Source organism: Carica papaya, chromosome 1 (genome assembly GCF_054855325.1).
Source record: "Carica papaya isolate Zhongbai chromosome 1, ASM5485532v1, whole genome shotgun sequence".
NCBI lineage: Eukaryota > Viridiplantae > Streptophyta > Magnoliopsida > Brassicales > Caricaceae > Carica > Carica papaya.
Genome location: NC_142309.1, coordinates 16,796,709 through 16,816,609, shown reverse-complemented (window position 1 = coordinate 16,816,609; position 19,901 = coordinate 16,796,709). Strand labels below are relative to the sequence as shown.

At 36.7% G+C, this 19,901-nt stretch overlaps 2 protein-coding genes across 4 annotated transcripts; both read left to right on the top strand.

The window, feature by feature from the left end:
* Positions 1-1,520: 1,520 nt before the first annotated feature.
* LOC110813303 (non-specific lipid transfer protein GPI-anchored 31-like) lies at positions 1,521-2,587 on the top strand. Of its 2 annotated transcripts, XM_022040381.2 has the most exons (3): positions 1,522-2,045; positions 2,145-2,171; positions 2,254-2,587. In XM_022040381.2, exons 1-3 carry the CDS (start codon positions 1,706-1,708, stop codon positions 2,442-2,444), a joined length of 558 nt encoding a protein of 185 aa, XP_021896073.2. In that variant the 5' UTR covers positions 1,522-1,705; the 3' UTR covers positions 2,445-2,587. The 2 variants fall into 2 exon arrangements, with proteins under 2 accessions (XP_021896074.2, XP_021896073.2); XM_022040382.2 differs by lacking the exon at positions 2,145-2,171 and having other exon boundaries at positions 1,521-2,045.
* A 1,450-nt stretch (positions 2,588-4,037) lies between these two features.
* On the top strand, positions 4,038-19,218 carry LOC110813259 (acetyl-CoA carboxylase 1). 2 transcript variants are annotated; one of them, XM_088220772.1, is made up of 33 exons: positions 4,038-4,207; positions 4,326-4,720; positions 5,165-5,540; positions 6,002-6,208; positions 6,294-6,455; positions 6,637-6,729; positions 6,830-6,925; positions 7,103-7,276; positions 7,753-7,846; positions 7,943-8,130; positions 8,225-8,275; positions 8,358-8,397; positions 9,824-9,948; positions 10,050-10,166; positions 10,289-10,363; positions 10,457-10,513; positions 10,643-10,747; positions 11,284-11,370; positions 11,456-11,647; positions 11,725-11,913; positions 12,082-12,192; positions 12,278-12,364; positions 12,458-12,634; positions 13,148-13,225; positions 13,334-13,456; positions 13,632-13,901; positions 13,987-14,327; positions 14,644-14,881; positions 15,016-15,368; positions 15,460-15,673; positions 16,129-16,305; positions 16,423-18,576; positions 18,678-19,218. In XM_088220772.1, exons 3-33 carry the CDS (start codon positions 5,166-5,168, stop codon positions 18,732-18,734), a joined length of 6,807 nt encoding a protein of 2,268 aa, XP_088076898.1. In that variant the 5' UTR covers positions 4,038-4,207; positions 4,326-4,720; position 5,165; the 3' UTR covers positions 18,735-19,218. The 2 variants fall into 2 exon arrangements, with proteins under 2 accessions (XP_088076898.1, XP_088076895.1); XM_088220769.1 differs by having other exon boundaries at positions 4,038-4,720.
* Positions 19,219-19,901: the final 683 nt, after the last annotated feature.

The following is a 19,901-nucleotide window of genomic DNA, read 5'->3' as shown; positions in this document are numbered from 1 at the left end:
TATGCCGTCCCATCCAGTTTCTCACTGGGAGCAAACCTTGGCATTTTCTATGCCATTAAATTAATTTTACCTTTTTTTTTTTTTTTTTTCTTTAAAACAAAAAATCAAATAAAAATTATCTATTTTAATTTTATTTTTTTTATTTATTTTATTAAATATAAATATATATTTTTTAAATTAAAAAAAAAAAATACATTCCTACTTTTACATGGGATATAATGCATTTATTTAATTATATATATATATATATATTATATCTGTTTGCATATTTGGCTTATAACAATACTATGATTAGTCGGTACAATTTTCGAAAAGATTAAAATTCAAAATTAGTAACTTTTGAGAAACTCTCACGTACCACATGAACAGTTGTAGGCAGCATTGGTGGATTATATTTTAATAAATTAAGAACAATTGGGCAAGTGGGCATTGTGTGCGACTCAATTTTGGTTTCTAAATCCTAATTTCTGCCTAATCCAATTCAATTTTCATTTTCATTTTAATTACCTAAATTAGTCTAATACAAGTTTTATTAACTCAACCAAATATTTCCTACATTCATATATGTACTTGAATTTGTATTTTTTTTTTAAGGTAATTGATGATATAAGTTAAGAAATTACTTCACAAGCTTGTATAAGAAATATATGTGGAACATACACCACACTACAAAAATTACTTCACGCTTGTCGGCATCATTATATACATATCGTTTTAGTTGTGAAATTAAATTAAATCAAACGTCAAAAAATGAAAAGGATTCCATTTGTAATAATTTGCCTTAGTAGTAAGAGATAGAAGACATTAGTTTAATGCAAAATGAAGAATCTTGTAATTTTAATTGACTTACTTTTGACTTTTGAGAGTGTTATAAATCATGATGAAATTAATATATGTATGTATAATAATTATAAAATATAAAAATAATATTTATCGTGGTGGTAGTGCACCACAAAAGCAACAGAAATTAAGTTTAAAAAGCCACACAATATTATTTTTATTCTCTGGAAAATTAAAAAATGGAAGAAGTGAAAATCTCAGATCTATTCTTATATATATATAGATGTATATGGTGTTCATGTGTAATAATGTTGTTTTCTACTAGATGCAGCTACCGTGGAGTTTTGGATGTTTGTGGCCTTTCCCATTTTAAAGAGTCCTTCCATTCCCCAGTTCGATTCCCTGCGTCACACTTCATTTTCAATTTTTTTTTTTTTTTGGGGGGTTTCTATTTATTTTTCACCAAAACTTTCCCTGCACAATATATAAATAAATAAATAAGAAAACTATAAATTATCTGGTTGGGTCGATTTTGGTCCCATCGAAACTGATGATTGAACTTCAGGCTGTGGATAAATAAGAAAACTATATATATATATGTTTGCTTCATTTTACTTCATTCAAAACTCATTCTTTGGGCTGGATAATGGCTTCCTATTTGATATTTGAATGGATTCTTTTGTATCTTTTTACAAATTCAATTACGATAAAATGAATAGAAAGAAAATCTTTAGTGTCTCCGAGAAAATTTCAAAGAGAAAGTAAATTGAAAAATTAAGATCAAGACGAAAAAATCAAACGCTAACTGATCCCATTTTACAGGGATGATGAGATATCTTAGGGAAATTCAAACCAAACATTTTATCTCACATTTCCATATTTAAATTAAATCATCTGATCTCAATGTACCAAACAACCCACAAACATGGCCAGACTTGTGTTTACCCTCTTTCTTTTCTCTGCCTTGGCTGTGCTCTCGGCCGGTGCCCGCCATCACCATCAAACCCCATCACCTTCGCCATCTTCCGACTGTTCCATCCTCATATTAAACATGGCCGATTGTCTTTCTTTCTTGGCTGTCGGAAGCAATGACACCAAACCCACGTCGGATTGCTGCTCCGGATTTAAAATGGTGTTGAAAGAAGATGCCAAGTGCATATGTCAATCCATCAAGAACAGTGCGGATCTGGGTATTAACATGACCAAGGCAGCAACTTTGCCATCTGCTTGCAAGGTCTCTGCTCCTTCTGTACAAGGCTGTAACGGTATATAAATAACTCTCTTCTCTCGCTCTCTCTCTCTTTCTAATATATATATATATATGCTTAATCAATTTGTTTTGTCCATTTCACATATCATATCAGTGTCTCTATCTCCTGAACCATCCCCTGGTACGCTTTTGATCTGATATATAATTTAATATAAATGTATGTGAATGTATAAATATTTACAATCATGTGTATGGTAATGCAGTGAATCCTCCAGAGTCACCACCGGAGCACTCTCCATCTCCAAGCTTAGCAAGTCCCCCAAGTCCAGCACCGGCAGGGGAAGAAGGAGATAGTCCAGGTCCAGCAGTGCCTAAAGCTGGGAGTGGGACGTTGTCTGTTTCGTTGGTAGCCATTTTTACTAGTTTCACTCTGGTTTTATTCACTTATATTTAAGTGTAGGATTTGTTTTTTAGTGTAGGTTGGTTTGATTAGAGAGAAATTTTATTTTTTGTTTTGAGATGAATGTAATTGCAATTGGATTTTGTTAAAATTAGCTAGTAAATAATAATAATAATATCTCACGTGCTTTTCAATGAGTTTTTGTTCCCCCCCCACCCCCACGGATCATAATATATATATATATATAAAATAGAATTAGAAGCCCAAAATTTGGTTATTTCTTAAAGACCATGGATTTGGTTATTCTAAAAGCCCATAATGAAACAAGCCCAAAAATGTTTGTTCTTTAAGCCCATGGGTTTGTTTGGCCAACACCTTTGGGTTCAGATCCAAAATGAATAATAAATAGTTTGGTTTTGTTTTTAAATCATTAACCCAGAAATTCGGTGATTAATAAGTGGGGTGAGTGGGAATGGAATTAATTCGAAAAGAGAAGAACATAAATAAGTGGGTGGGTTGGGAGGAGGAAATTGAAGTTTGGGGGTGGACGTCCATAAATGACACATGATTACAGCTTGGAAAAATTGAAGTGATTTTCACAAATTAGTATTGAACATGTATGTATGCATTATGTTAAAATTTTCTGTTATTTTCAAATACCAATACACCTCTATAAAACTCACAAGCCTTTCTAATGATTGTACTTGGTGAAAATCTTTTAGAGCAATCTTTATAGTCTCACAAATAACAACAAAACATGCATGAAACATCAGAAGCAATGATGTGTGCATCTCCATCATCCCGCAGAGCAATGATGAACCCTTTACAAACTAAAAACATGCACTTTAGCTTAAGAAATTAAATTATACATGCAATAATGTGTAACACCTAAGCTTCCCTATTTAATAAATTAAATATATAGTGAGATAGAGATAGAGAGAGAGAGAGAGAGGAGGATAACACCTAACTTCCAACCCCCCCCCATGCAAAAATTTATCATCTTCCACATTTTACTAGTCAAAATTTCCAACTACTACATCCTATCTCACTCAATACCTCTGAATGAGCAAAAAAGAAAAAGTAAAATAATTTGGAGGAAAAATGATAAGATTATATATATATATATATATTTTTTATTATACAAAAGTCCTGTTTGAATAAATTTAGAAATAATTAATTAATATATAGTAATTATAGTAATTAGACGACAATAACATAAGATAACAATGATAAAATTATTTTATATTTAGATAATTGTGTATTAATATATATCGATTATAACTGTTTTATTTAAATATGACTATATTTTCAATCAAATTATTAATTTATTTTTAATAATAAATAATATATAAAAAATATGTAATAAAAAAATTATTTTAAAAAATAAAAATTAAAAATATATTCGAAAAAATAATTTATTTAAGAGGGTATAACAGAAATTAAACATATTTTATGAGAGTATAATAAAAAATATAATTATTTATCCGTCATTTACTACCACCGATTTAATAATTTTTAAAATTTATTCAAAATATACTAATAAAATATTATTTACTATCATTTTATTAGATTGAAAATTAAAACGTAAATAAAATACAATGTATTAATTGACTAGCTATCCAAACAAACAAAAGAAAAATGTTGAGAAGGTAGATGGGGGATACATACGGATGATGTATCTAATAAGGGAGGGGGAGGTTTGGTTGACAACACCACCCAACTCTCCAATCAAGACACGCCAAAGCGCCTTCCACAGCAAAATATTGGAATTTGAATACATTCTTTCTTATGTCATCATTCTTCAAATTTGTAGGAAAGTTACGATCTTTTCATGGGTCCATCGTTTTCCCCGTATTTTCACTTGCTTATTTTAATTGGTAACGAAACTGAGTCTAGGGATTTTGGTTTAATTCGTATTTGAATTGTGTATAGCAGTAATAGCTTCGGAGAGAAAAGGAATCCATTTGAGTACAAATTATGAAGGAAGAACACAGGAGGAGGGGGTAGCTGGAAACTAACCACCAAAGAAAAGAGGAGGAAGGAGAGGTATGGCAGTGGCAGGTACCACGTGCTGGTCCTCATTTAAAGCCGTTAAAACTCAAAGACCCCACACTCCTCTAACTCAAACCTACCTCTCTTCTTCTAAAACATTTAATTTCAAAACACTCTGTTCGCGTTACAACTACATTCTCACACCAATTCAACAGGCTTCTTCAACTTCCTACTGCTTCTTCTTGATTGTTTCACAAGAGAATGTTTGATGCCCTTAAACCCAATTGAACCCAGTTCGATCCCAACTCCCAAGTTTCCTCATCAACTACTCGTTTCAGGTTTGCTATTCTTCTTTCTGCGTTTTCTTCTGAATTGGGTTTTCTGCCTATTGGCGTTTGGGGTTAAACCGTCATTCATTTTGGGTAAGGGTAATTGCACATTTTAATGGCTTTTTGAATGGCTGTACCGTCGTGGGTGTTCCACAATTTGTTTGATTTGTGGCCTTGTTTAATGTTCAGTGATGATACGTCGATACGAGTTTGCCCTTTTTCTGACGTTTATGGATTGTAAATTATTATTCTTCCTTTTCTTTTCACTTCTGTATTTTCTTTTTAAGTAGTGCCTTTTTCGTGGTAGCAAATGTCTGCTCGATCTCGCATATGGGGAATTCTTATACTAATGGGAAAAAGAAAAAACTGGTTGTTAGCAATGTTACTAAACGAGAACTAAAAAGAAGTTACTTTTATAGTTTAACTGAAATTTCAGAATCTTTGATCTTGCAGAATGTCTGAAGCTCAAAGGAGGCCAACTATGGCTGGTATTTGGCGAGCAAACGAGTACATGAATGGGGTGGTCTCGGTCAGAAATCCTGCCACAATCTCTGCAATAGATGAATTTTGCTCTGCCCTTGGAGGGAAGAGACCAATCCATAGCATTTTGATTGCCAACAATGGAATGGCAGCTGTCAAGTTCATACGGAGTGTTCGGACATGGGCTTATGAAACTTTCGGCACAGAAAAAGCAATCTTGTTGGTAGCCATGGCCACTCCTGAAGACATGAGAATCAACGCGGAGCACATTAGAATCGCTGATCAGTTTGTGGAAGTTCCAGGAGGGACAAACAACAATAATTATGCGAATGTACAGCTCATTGTAGAGGTTTGTCTTGTGTCTCAAATTGTCAAATTACATGCACTTCGAAAGTTTTCTTTCACATTTGGTGGGCATATAGAAATGAAGTAAAATCCGGACAAGGAAAGGGAACTTTTTGAGTATACATTGGTTTGTTCAGTGTCATTAATTATTATCTGCTTTTACTGAAAGTGAGTGAGTATCTTTTGTTGTTTGGGATTAAGAACCGTATTGCTTGCAGCAGCTACTAAATTATGGAACAAAAGCCAGTTATGGGTCAAGTAGAGCTACTTTTATATGTCATAAGTCTCTTAGAGCCAGGAATCTGAAGATATGGGGATCTTGCCTTCACCTAAGGGACTTTAGTGCTATTATTACAAAAAAATTGAAACCTTTTATTAAGAACTTGGGTCATGGTATGATCAGTAAAATATAATGCAAAATATCTGCTTCCATTTGTAGGTTGATTATGATTTGTGGTTATGCAGATGGCAGAGATAACACGTGTTGATGCAGTGTGGCCTGGCTGGGGCCATGCATCTGAAAACCCAGAGTTGCCAGATGCTCTGAGTGCAAAAGGAATCATATTTCTTGGACCCCCAGCTGCATCTATGGCAGCACTTGGGGATAAGATTGGTTCATCATTGATTGCTCAAGCAGCTGAAGTGCCCACACTTCCGTGGAGTGGTTCTCATGTAACTATCTTATCCTTCAAAGAATGTTGTCTGGTTTCTACTTTACAGGTTTTTCTCAACTAATAGACTAAATTTTGGCTTCAAGGTAAAAATCCCTCCGGAAAGTTGTTTGGTTACTATCCCAGAGGAAGTATATAGATATGCATGTGTTTCTACAACCGAGGAGGCAATTGCAAGTTGTCAAATTGTTGGTTATCCAGCAATGATCAAGGCATCTTGGGGTGGTGGTGGTAAAGGAATAAGAAAGGTATTTCCCTTTCCTGACAATTTCGACATGTCATGACCATTTAACGCTAATTTGATTATAAGCTTTTAATAATTTTTCAAAATGCAGGACTTATACAGCAACTTAATTTGTTGTGAAATTCTTTTTCTTTCTCTCTTATTATTAAGCAACTATAGCTGATTCTTCTTTTCAACTACTATAGGTTCATAATGATGATGAAGTTAGGGCATTGTTCAAGCAAGTTCAGGGAGAAGTTCCAGGTTCACCAATATTTATAATGAAGGTTGCTTCCCAGGTAAGAGCTCTGATAGTAATTTGATTAGAATACAGCAGTTTTTCTATCCAAGTGGCAGATTTAGATCATTCTGATGGTCTGTGTAACATTTTCTATTTAGAGCCGGCATCTGGAAGTCCAGCTACTCTGCGATCAGTATGGAAACGTTGCAGCTTTGCATAGTCGTGATTGCAGTGTTCAGAGGAGGCACCAGAAGGTGAGTTCTTCTAATGATACTACCTTTTTTCTTAAAAAACATTTCTTTCTTGTTCTGGTGAAAATAAAGTTACACATGGCTCTTCTCAGCCAAAGAATAATAAGAAAAAAAAATGCATGGTATTATTTTGAGATCTATTCTATTGTGATATCTTACTTTGTCATGTTAACAAGACAGATTATTGAGGAGGGTCCAATTACTGTGGCTCCATTGGAGACAGTCAAGAAACTTGAGCAAGCAGCTAGAAGGTTGGCTAAATGCGTTAACTATGTTGGAGCAGCTACTGTTGAGTATCTTTATAGCATGGACACTGGAGAATACTATTTTTTGGAGCTCAATCCTCGACTACAGGTGTAATTTACTGGCCCAAGCCTCACTCTAATCCGTCCCATGCATCTTGAGCTGCCATTTCCTACAGTCATTTTGCAATCTCGAATTTGTTTTTTTTACTTGAATATGTAGTACTTTAGTTTCCTAACCTAATTTGTGCCTGGCATTAAAAAATGCATGGAAGCATCCTTACTTGGAAGGGAAGTTGAAAAGGGGATAAAAGTATGGCCGTTAACTTGGGAACATCTATGAAGCTTGCTAATTTTAGTGTGCTATTATTTGGAGCCAACATCTAAGAAGAGGATAGTTCTAAATCGATGATGTTAGGCTTAGTTGCCAACTGTTTTGATGATGGAAAACCAATATTTAAATTTCTATACAAATGTTTTGCACCTCATTTTCTCTTCAATTCTATACGCGTCTTCTTGTTCTGATGTCCTGGCTGTTTCTGAGATGTGATTTTCTTGATATATGTTTCTAAATTCATTGAAATGTAGGTGGAACACCCAGTCACTGAGTGGATTGCAGAAATAAATCTGCCTGCTGCCCAGGTTGCAGTTGGGATGGGCATTCCTCTCTGGCAAATTCCTGGTATGATATATGAGATTTAATAATTGTCCGAAGCCTGTTTACCTAGTCATCTGAGGCATGTGTCTCTCACCATGTCCCTATGCATCATTCAATTAGAAATCAGGCGATTTTATGGTATGGAGCATGGTGGAGGGTATGATGCTTGGAGAAAAACATCGATCGCTGCTGCTCCTTTTGATTTTGACGAGGCAGTGTCTACAAGACCAAGAGGTCATTGTGTAGCTGTGCGTGTGACAAGTGAGGATCCAGATGATGGTTTTAAACCCACAAGTGGGAAAGTACAGGTAATTTACTGAGAGCCAATCACTGATGAAGCATCTGGTTCTTGATTTTATGATGTGGTTGCCTTGAGTTTCTTATTTATTTGGTTTTATTCAGGAATTGAATTTCAAAAGTAAGCCAAATGTGTGGGCTTATTTTTCTGTTAAGGTACCAATTTTCCCTTTTCCTTGTAAATCATCTTTGTAGAATTCTTAGATTGTCTAAGTAAATGATCGGCTTTTTTTTGCAGTCTGGAGGAGGCATTCATGAATTCTCAGATTCTCAGTTTGGTAAGTATAAACATCTTTAAGCACCTCAAGTAAAAAATTAGTTTCAAATGGAAGAAAAACTGGACAACAATTTATTTTTATTTTATAAAGTCGTGAAACAATTGAATTGGCTCCCTGTTATCACAATTAAAGGAGTTTTAAGGCTTTTTTCCACAGAGTTTTATGACCTAAAGAAAAAGAAATGTAGGTATCATGAAAGTTTTTTAGGATTCTTATATTGATATGTGAAAGACTCGTGGACTTGCCACCTGTTAAAAATGTCCCATTGTCTTGGAAGCATTTTAATACCTTTTAAGAAAGTTTGAAAGTCCAGTAATTTGGTTCTTGGATGCAAGTTTGGCATAAACACTTCAGTGCAAATCAATGAAAATATTTTTCAGAGGTTGCCTAGGATTTTGTTAGTCTGTTTGGTAGAATACATGATATAAATTGACTCCATCAATCACCAAGCAATCTTTTGGATTTTGTTAGTTATAAGCAGTTTTAAATATTTTGTTTACTTCCCCCTTTCATAACATAAAAAACAGGATTCTTATTTAGGTTCTTAAAAGTAGTTTTAAGAAGGTAAAGAATAAGCACTTCATTCTTAACCTTTTAAGTTTTGTTTTTTTTTCCTAACAAATTTACTTAATTACCCCCTAAATATCCACTTAAAATTAAAAACATATATAATAATGTAAAATTATAAAATATTTCTGATAAATATTTTTTTTGATTATTATTTTTAGATAACTATTACTTATGTTTTGTCATTAGCACTTCATCCAATAGTGTAACTATTTATTTCCCGAATTAGAATTTATCTACTTTAAGTAACTCAAAGCTCTCTGCTGCCTTGGAAATATTTCTTTAAGCAATGCCAAACACCATCTAAATAAGCTAGAAAGTGTAATTTGTTTGAAAAATGGAACTGAGCTAATGGAGGCAGATCTATGTTGGTTCAGCTAAATTCTCTTGGTTTACTTTCTGAACTGTATCCATCCAGCTATCTGCTTTCTTTTTTTTTTAAAGATTTTAATTTAGAAATTAAATAAAATTTTGCACTTGATGTGTCTTCTGAAGTCCTTTCTATTATTTGAGTTGATTGAAGAACCAAATAAATGAAAAAGCTAGCCCCTGAAAGAGACCTATTAGCAGAATGTCTGATCATTGATGTGCTGCCTAAACTGCCCAAATATTTGTGTATTCTGTAGCGATTTATTATGCTGGTCAGCATTTGCAGAATTTCTTATGACATGAATAGCTTTAACACAATTTTAATTGGTACTTTTTGAATCTAGTTATGGCACCAATTCATATCGATGATGATTTTAGTAGTATTAAGAAATCTGTGTCCTCCAAAAATTTCTGACATTTGTCTTTATCATGTATATAATCCATTTACTAAGCAATTTTTGCTGCTAAAGATCTTGAAATCACGTTTCAGGACATATTTTTGCCTTTGGGGAATCCAGACCTTTGGCCATAGCAAATATGGTCCTTGGGCTGAAAGAAATTCAGATTCGGGGAGAAATCCGAACCAATGTTGATTACACAGTTGACCTTTTACATGTACATTTTTAACCTTTTAGATCTTGAAAGTTTAATCCTCTATGTAAATATACCTTTCTTTTGCAATATATACTTCTAAGATAAGTTGATCTGTTCTACAGGCCTCAGATTACAGTGAGAATAAAATTCATACTGGCTGGTTGGATAGTAGAATTGCTATGCGGGTCAGAGCAGAAAGGCCCCCTTGGTATCTCTCTATTGTTGGTGGGGCTCTGTGTGTAAGTAATCCTTTTTCAATATTATTTCTGAATATTATGGAATCCAATGCATATCTGTTGTAATCTGACTTTTCAAAGTCATCGAATGCATCATCTTGTGTCTCCAAATTTATTCCCCTCAGAAAGCATCTGCTAGAAGTGCTGCTATGGTTTCAGATTACGTTGGTTATCTAGAAAAGGGGCAAATCCCTCCGAAGGTACCTTGGTACAAATTAACTATTTTTTTAGAACTTGTTTTGCTATCTAATGAAGTTATTCTTTTTACTCACCATACTTGGCCATGGTTGCAGCACATATCACTTGTGCATTCTCAAGTATCTTTGAACATTGAAGGTAGCAAATATGTGGTATGAGTTCTATTCATGTCATAATATGTGGTTTCGTAGAAGCCACCTTTTTGTTTTTAATAATTTGTGGAGATTTTTGGCTTCTAGTTTGAATATCTGCATTCAATGTCATTGAAAATTTGTTCCCAGATTAACATGATAAGGGGAGGACCAGGAAGTTATCGTTTAAGGATGAATGAGTCTGAGATTGAAGCGGAGATACATACCTTGCGTGATGGGGGTCTATTGATGCAGGCAAGCATTTAATAATTGCCCTGGGAATTCTGCACTTTGCTTTTAGTTTATTTTGGAGTTCTTATTGGATCTTCGTAGGGGGCCTATTGGTTAAGCATTAGTTGTTGCAGCAGAGTTTATTACTAAATGAATATTACTATAACACAACTGTGTCTCATCTTTTGTTACTCATTCTTAAAAATATCTATTTATGAACATGTATTCACTTTATCTGGTGATATAGGATAAAAGAATTGTGTCCAATCGACATAGAACCATAGATTTGTTCCTTCAAAGAAGTGCTGTTACAGTGAGATGAGACTGTTAGGGAAGTGCTGAGCATGTGTAGCTCAGCAAGCAATATGGTGAATAGCAATTTTTGAAAGAGTAATAGCTCTTTCCTGAATTGATCTAGTCATGGAATACTGTTAAAGGGACTAACAAGAAGTGCTTCAATATGTCAAATGAACGTGCATACATATATCTATATCTTGAAACGTCTGCACATGTATATGTCTTTGATGTTGGACTTTTTGGTTCTTCCATTTTTTTTACAGTTGGACGGAAATAGTCATGTTATATATGCAGAGGAGGAAGCAGCTGGAACTCGACTTCTCATTGATGGAAGGACTTGCTTACTACAGGTGTGCCAGTCTTTCTTTCCTGCTTTTCAAACCTCTTTGCCACTCCTTGAAAGCATGATGAGATCCATTTCTTCTGTTCTTGCAGAATGATCATGATCCCTCAAAGTTAGTAGCAGAGACACCATGCAAGCTGCTGAGATATTTAGTTTCAGATGGTTGTCATATTGATGCTGATACACCATATGCAGAGGTTGAGGTAATGAAGATGTGCATGCCTCTTCTTTCACCTGCTTCTGGAGTCATTCATTTCAAAATGTCTGAAGGTCAAGCGATGCAGGTAAACTGTTTTTATTAAAAACTAAAATAAAATCTTACCTTTCTAATGGTTAATAAGGCACTTTTTTTTACTAAAAGGCGGGTGAGCTTATAGCAAGGCTTGATCTTGATGATCCTTCTGCTGTAAGAAAAGCTGAACTTTTTCATGGGAGCTTCCCAGTATTGGGACCTCCAACAGCCATTTCTGGTAAAGTCCATCAGAGATGTGTTGCAAGTTTGAATGCAGCCCGCATGGTTCTTGCTGGTTATGAGCATAACATTGATGAAGTAAGTATATTGTTTCTCTAGTTTTTCAAATTATATTTCTAATACTGCAAATTGGATCGATGGTTTGCTTTTCTTTTCATCTGCTTTAATCAGTTTTTGGTGTTTGGCTTTGCAAATTTAGGATTTGTCAGAATTTTGATCGTTCTTGGCACTTAACATTTATTACAGGTAGTTCAGAGCTTACTTAATTGCCTTGATAGTCCTGAACTCCCTTTCCTTCAATGGCAAGAGTGCTTGTCTGTTCTGGCAACTCGCCTTCCAAAAGATCTCAGAGCTGAGGTAAATGTTTATTGCATGCACCTGCGTAGGCATTTATATTTATTTTTTCTTAATGGCTTTTGACTTCATACATGGACTTTATCAGCTGGAATCCAAGTACAAGGAGTTCGAGGGGATTTCAAATGCTCAGAATGTTGACTTTCCTGCCAGACTATTAAGAGGTGTTCTTGAAGTGAGTTTGAGATACATTCTTTATTTTGCAATACATTTTATTTTTTCTCTTTTCTCCCTTCTTTTACATCCCTGTGAAACAATTTTGCTTCAGGCCCATCTATCCTCTTGTCCTGAGAAAGAGAAAGCAGCCCAGGAAAGACTTGTTGAACCTCTAATGAGTCTTGTGAAGTCTTATGAGGGTGGGAGGGAGAGTCATGCCCACATTATTGTCCAGTCTCTTTTCGAAGAATATCTCTCAGTTGAAGAATTATTTAGTGATAACATCGAGGTATTTTGTTATCATGATGCATGAAGCTCTTTTGTGATGTTTGTGGTGATGATCAAGATAGGTTGGGTGTTTGATTATTTAAGCTGATGGAAATCTTGCTTTGCATGAGCACTAGGGTTTCACTGAAGTGTTAGAAGTATCTTGCATTACATCCTTCCTTTTGTAAATAGCCCTGATCTCTCTTTTAGATCTTGTTATAATTGGAGACAAATGGCTATGTCTTTTCTTTCTTTCCTTTAATGTGTGAGAGCATGTTTGCTTTGTGAGAAAGCTTGTTACAATGAAAGATTTTTGGCAAAACCTTTTCTAAATTTCTTGAGCACCTCTTTCTTTCTGTCAGTTTTTAGTTGGTCTAGGACAACTTTGGCCCCCGTCATATCACTTCAGTGACATTCTCACAATTGATATTACAAAGCTGAAATTGTTACAAACTTTTTGCATTGTCTCAGAAATTCAGTGTTTGCTTTGCTATTGTGTTTAGTGGCTCTTGCACATTGTTATCTCTTTCTTCAGGCTGATGTTATTGAACGTCTTCGACTTCAATACAAGAAAGATCTATTGAAGGTTGTGGACATTGTGCTTTCTCATCAGGTAGCAAATATATAATATTCTTCTGTTTCTTTGTTCTTCCTTTTTATGTCTTCTTTGGGTCTTGCGCAAATTGTTTGTAGGAACATTATACTATCAATTTTCATGCAGGGCATCAAGAGTAAAAATAAACTTATACTCCGGCTTATGGAACAACTTGTTTACCCGAACCCTGCTGCATACAGGGATAAGCTAATCCGGTTCTCCACGCTTAACCATACTAATTATTCTGAGGTGGGATTCTGTTTACTCACGCACATGAATAGCTAGTTTAGAAGTAAACTCATGTATTTATTAATTCTTATAATTTCTCTGGTACACACTTCATTTGCTGATCACTGGTTATCTTTGATCATCAATTTAGTCTCATTGTAAATGCTTCAGAACCTGATTCAAACTGTGTTTGCAGTTGGCACTCAAGGCAAGTCAACTGCTGGAGCAAACCAAACTGAGTGAACTTCGTTCCAACATAGCTCGAAGCCTTTCAGAATTAGAGATGTTTACTGAGGATGGTGAAAATATGGATACTCCCAAAAGGAAAAGTGCTATTAATGAAAGGATGGAAGATCTTGTGAGTGCTCCTTTAGCTGTTGAAGATGCTCTGGTAGGGCTGTTTGATCACAGTGATCACACCCTCCAAAGGCGGGTTGTGGAGACATATGTCCGTAGACTATACCAGGTACTGTCTATCAAACCTCTGCTGCCTTTTGCTTATTCAGTTATAGAAAATCTTCTCCTGATTTAACTATTTATATTTGGATCAGCCCTATCTTGTGAAAGGGAGTGTCAGGATGCAGTGGCACAGATCTGGCCTTATTGCTTCGTGGGAGTTCTTGGAAGAGCATATGGAAAGGATGAATGGGTCTGAAGATCAAATGTCAGATAAACTGTCCATTGAGATGCACAGCAACACGAAATGGGGAGCCATGGTTATAATTAAATCCCTCCAGTTTTTGCCAACAATTATCAATGCTGCATTGAGGGAAACAACTCATAATCTTCAGGTTGTGGTTCCAAATGGATCCTCAGAACCAAATAGCTCTGGTAATATGATGCATATTGCTTTGGTGGGTATCAATAACCAGATGAGTTTGCTTCAAGATAGGTATGCATGATTTTCTGCTGTTTTTGCACTAGCATTGAAATTCTTAGCAGCAAACTACTATCTTCCAACGAAACCTTAGAAGTTTATGCATGTTTTGATACATAGAGTTTGTTAGGATTCACTACCAAGTAATCTATAATTGAATTTGGATTGATCTGAATTAGATCTTTGCGAAATTCTAAAAGTTGATGATCTTCACATCTTTCTTTCTATAAAGATAAATACCAAATAAACCAATTCCAATCTCAATATGGGAAAGCCAGCATTACCATGATGCCCCATTATTTATCAGCAGCATTCTTCGCTAAATTTGCAGCGGTGATGAGGATCAGGCTCAAGAGAGAATTAATAAGTTGGCCAAGATACTAAAAGAGCAAGAAGTCGGCTCCAGTCTGCGAACTGCAGGTGTTGGGGTTATTAGCTGTATCATTCAGAGGGATGAGGGCCGAACGCCTATGAGACACTCATTCCACTGGTCAGCTGAAAAGCTCTACTATGAGGAAGAACCGCTGCTGCGGCATCTAGAACCTCCTCTATCTATCTTCCTTGAATTGGTTCGTTATATTATCCTTAACTCCTTTGTTCACTTCAATAAATAAAAGAACTGAAAAGAAAATGATAAAGTGACAAATCAAATTAGTGGGTGGTTGCCCATGATTTTGAGTTGATTAACATTGTTTTGATCCAGGATAAGCTTAAGGGCTATGACAACATAAAGTATACTCCGTCACGGGACCGACAATGGCACTTATACACTGCCCCAGATAAGTCAGCAACGAAGCTGCAGAGAATGTTCCTCAGAACTCTTGTCAGGCAAAGTACAAATGAAGGTTTTACAGCATATCATGGGCTGGACAGGGAATTGAGCCATACTCTCTCCACTCTCTCTTTTACTTCGAGAAGCATTTTGAGGTCCTTAATGGCTGCAATGGAAGAGCTGGAACTTAATGTTCACAATGCTACTCTTAAATCTGAACATGCTCATATGTATCTCTGCATCTTACGTGAGCAGCAAATAGATGATCTTGTGCCTTATCCCAAGTAATTATGTTCGCATGCTTTTTCCTTTTCCACTTTTGAATAAGTTCTTGATCTCCAGGCTCCAATTATCATGTTTGACTATTCTCACCAGGAGAGTTGATATAAATCCTGGACTAGAAGAAGCTGCAATTGAGGTGATCTTGGAAGGACTGGCACGAGAAATTCATGCAGCTGTTGGTGTAAGGATGCACAGGCTTGGTGTTTTTGAGTGGGAAGTGAAGCTCTGGATGGCATCTTGTGGGCAGGCAAATGGTGCCTGGAGACTTGTGGTAACAAATGTGACTGGTCATACCTGCACAGTCCATGTAAGTCTTGCTTACGAGTCCATTCAGTTATTCAATCTATAGTTAGTTTTGACTGCAATTAATAATCTAATCTGCTGTTGCACCCATGATAGTATTTATTTCTTCCAACGGTTTCTAGGTTCAAGACCTTTGATAAAAATTTGAGAATCATACTTCATGAAATGTATGCTCATTCTGATTGGGAGAAGAAAAGGTAAGTCTAGATGTCGGTCATGTGGCCAAGTAGGAAAAAAAGTGAAATATATGACCAAAACATTGGTCTGTTGGTCAATGTGGATTATAGGTTGTAAACACCCTCAATTATTGCTTGTGGGTAGCCTACCAGTTCCTAGATTAATGCACCACTCTTATAGCTCAGTATCAGCTCACTGCTACATGCTTTTCTGTTAGTGAAAATTGAGGTTAAATTGAAAATGGTCTTATCATAATTGAACTCCTGGGATATGAGTCTTCAGATATACCGAGAAGTAGAAGATGCCAGCAAACACATCGTGATTTATCATTCAATATCTTCACGGGGTCCTTTGCATGGTGTGCTTGTAAATGCTCACTATCAACCTTTGGGAGTTCTAGATCGAAAACGACTGGCAGCAAGGAGGAGCAACACAACTTACTGCTATGATTTCCCCCTGGTGAGCACTGATTTATGCATTTTACAACTATACATTATCACTTCCTTTCACTGCATTTCCCCTTTTTGTTGTAGTAGTAGGTGGGAATCAAACTTTGGCAACAAATTTTGTTTTCAGGCATTTGAGACAGCATTGGAGAAGTCATGGGCATCCCACTGCATGAGTACTGAAAAGCCCAAGGATAAGGTTCTTTTCAAAGCCACAGAACTCATATTTGCTGACCAAAAAGGTTCTTGGGGCACTCCACTTGTTTCAGTGGAGCGGCCACGTGGGATAAATGATGTTGGCATGGTAGCTTGGTGCATGGAAATGTCTACTCCTGAATTTCCTTCAGGAAGGCAAATTTTGGTAGTAGCAAATGATGTGACTTTCAAAGTTGGGTCTTTTGGCCCTAGAGAGGATGCATTCTTCCTGGCTGTAACTGACGTTGCTTGTACCAAAAAACTGCCCTTAATTTATTTGGCTGCAAACTCGGGTGCTCGTATTGGGGCAGCTGAGGAAGTCAGAGCCTGTTTTAAAGTTGGTTGGTCAAATGAATCATGCCCTGAGCGTGGTTTTCAATATATATATTTAAGCCCTGAGGATTATGCAAAGATTGGATCATCTGTGATCGCACATGAGCTGAAGCTCGCAACTGGAGAAACTAGATGGGTCATAGATACCATTATTGGGAAGGAAGACGATTTGGGTGTTGAAAACTTATCAGGAAGTGGGGCCATTGCCGCTGCATACTCTAAGGCCTACAAGGAAACGTTTACCTTGACATATGTTGCTGGCAGGACAGTGGGAATTGGTGCTTATCTTGCTCGGCTGGGGATCAGGTGCATACAGAGGCTTGATCAGCCCATTATTTTGACTGGCTTTTCTGCATTAAACAAACTGCTTGGTAGAGAGGTATATAGCTCCCAAATGCAACTTGGTGGACCCAAGATTATGGCAACCAATGGGGTTACCCATCTTACTGTTTCAGATGATCTAGAAGGCGTATCGGCTATCTTGAATTGGCTAAGCTGGATTCCTCCCCATGTAGGTGGTATGCTTCCCATTTTAAGGCCCTTGGATCCTCCAGAAAGGCCTGTGGAGTACCTCCCGGAAACTTCATGCGATCCACGTGCTGCTATTGCTGGTATTACAGATGATAGTGGAAACTGGCTGGGTGGCATTTTTGACAAGGATAGCTTTGTTGAGACACTGGAAGGTTGGGCAAGGACCGTTGTGACTGGAAGGGCAAGGCTTGGGGGCATCCCTTTGGGAATAGTTGCAGTTGAGACACAGACTGTCATGCAGGTTATCCCTGCTGATCCAGGGCAGCTTGATTCCCATGAAAGGGTTGTTCCTCAAGCTGGGCAAGTATGGTTTCCAGATTCTGCAACAAAGACAGCTCAAGCCTTAATGGATTTCAACAGGGAAGAGCTTCCACTTTTTATTCTTGCCAACTGGAGAGGTTTTTCAGGTGGTCAAAGAGACCTTTTCGAGGGGATCCTTCAGGCTGGATCAACAATTGTCGAGAACCTTAGAACATACAGACAGCCAGTTTTTGTGTATATACCCATGATGGGGGAGCTCCGTGGTGGAGCATGGGTTGTTGTGGATAGTAGGATCAATTCAAACCATATCGAGATGTATGCCGATCGAACAGCCAAGGGTAACGTACTTGAACCGGAAGGGATGATAGAGGTCAGGTTTAGAACAAGGGAGCTGCTGGAGTGCATGGGCAGGCTTGACCCTCAACTTATCAGTTTGAAGGCAAAGATACAGGAAGCCAAGAGTAGTGGAGCCCATGGGGTACTTGAGTCTGTGCAGCAGCAGATAAGATCGCGGGAGAAGCAGCTTTTGCCTTTGTACACTCAGATAGCCACCAAATTTGCTGAGCTTCACGACACTTCCTTTAGAATGGCTGCAAAAGGGGTGATAAGAGAAGTTCTGGACTGGGGTAGCTCCCGCTTGTTCTTCTATAGAAGGTTGCGTCGAAGAATTGCTGAGGTTTCTTTGGTAAATATTGTCAAAGATGCTGCTGGAGATCAAATGTCACATAAATCTGCAATGGACTTGATCAGGAAATGGTTTTCGGATGCTCATATTTCAAGTACTGGGCAAGATGCTTGGGTGGACGATGAAGCATTCTTTAAATGGAAGGACGACCCTGAAAATTATGAAGAGAAATTGAAGGAATTGCGTGTTCAAAAAATATTGCTTCAAATGACAAATATTGGCAATTCAAGAGCAGACTTGCAAGCTTTGCCTCAAGGTCTTGCTGCCCTGCTAAGCAAGGTAAAAAACTTACTTGTCAGTTGTTTTAAGAAAGAAATTTTTATGATCCTCTTGCTTTTCTGTCACAACTTGAGAGTGATGATTCTTTGAATGTAATGCAGGTGGAATCATCAACCAGAGTGCAATTAGTTAATGAACTTCGTAAAGTGCTCACTTAAAATTAGGTAGTTATATTTAACTAGCAATTGCGCTCTGAAGATTGTTTGATATACTGCTGCCACAAGAATTGCCCATGTACTAGGTGGGATTGTACAGCAGCCTACTGCCAATTGGTAAATGGAAGACCATGCATAATCCATAGAGGTGGATGATCTGCTGGGAGGAGCCTTGCTATTGTTTCTGATGTAAATTTTTGGTAGCTTTAGAGAAGTAGAAGAGAAGATGGGTGTTACTGGTAGGAGATTGACCAAGCTTCTGCATTGAATAATTTATTATGTAATTTTAATCTTTAGGAAATAATAAGCTTGGTTGGTGATGCTTGTTCCAAAAAGAATAATTAGAGAATGTCATCTCATATGTTTACCCATGATTGTTTCCTGCCATTACTGTTGCACATTCTCAAGTGTACTACACATGGTGTAGAAATAATCTGTACTGTAATGTAAAAGTTATAGTTAATTCAATTATATTGATTCATGATCAGTGCCTGTCAGATCTGTTGCCATGCAAGCCAACTCTATTTGAGTTAATTTAAGTTTTATTCTTCTGATCATTATTATTGTGTTAGATAATGTATTGAAATACAAATTAAATGAAAGGAAATATGATAACATGCTCGTAGGTTTAGAAAGAAAATCCATCAAATCCTTTTTGTCAATGGATTTGGGAAGATGGCTCAACAACACAATAATCAACTCTTCATCTTCTTGATCTTTTGCTTCAGCTTTTCTTTATTCTCCCTTTCTTTCATTAACAATCCTTCAAGTCTCTTTTTCTCCTTGTCTTGTTTCCTCATTTGCTTTCTCTCACTCTCCTCTCTTTCTCTTCTATCCTCTTCCTTCTTCGCTTCTTTGTTGGCCTTTGGGTTCGCTTTCCTTTTCTTTTTCCTCTCTTTCACTTCTTCTTTGGTTAGCTCTCTTTTGACTTTCAAACAAGGATGTTAATATGAACTTTGCATCTCATGCCTTGGCCTAGTGGACTTTTTGGAAGTGTCAAAGCCGCCCGATTTATTTATTATCTTCACAACCTAATGCTTTTGTCATTTTTTGCAATGCCGTCTGCAGACTAGTGGCGGCATTTCCATTAGCAGACACTAATTTAACCATTGAGCTTGGGCCACGTTGATTTTGCTTATGTTCAAGAAGGTCGATTTACTTGTTATTATT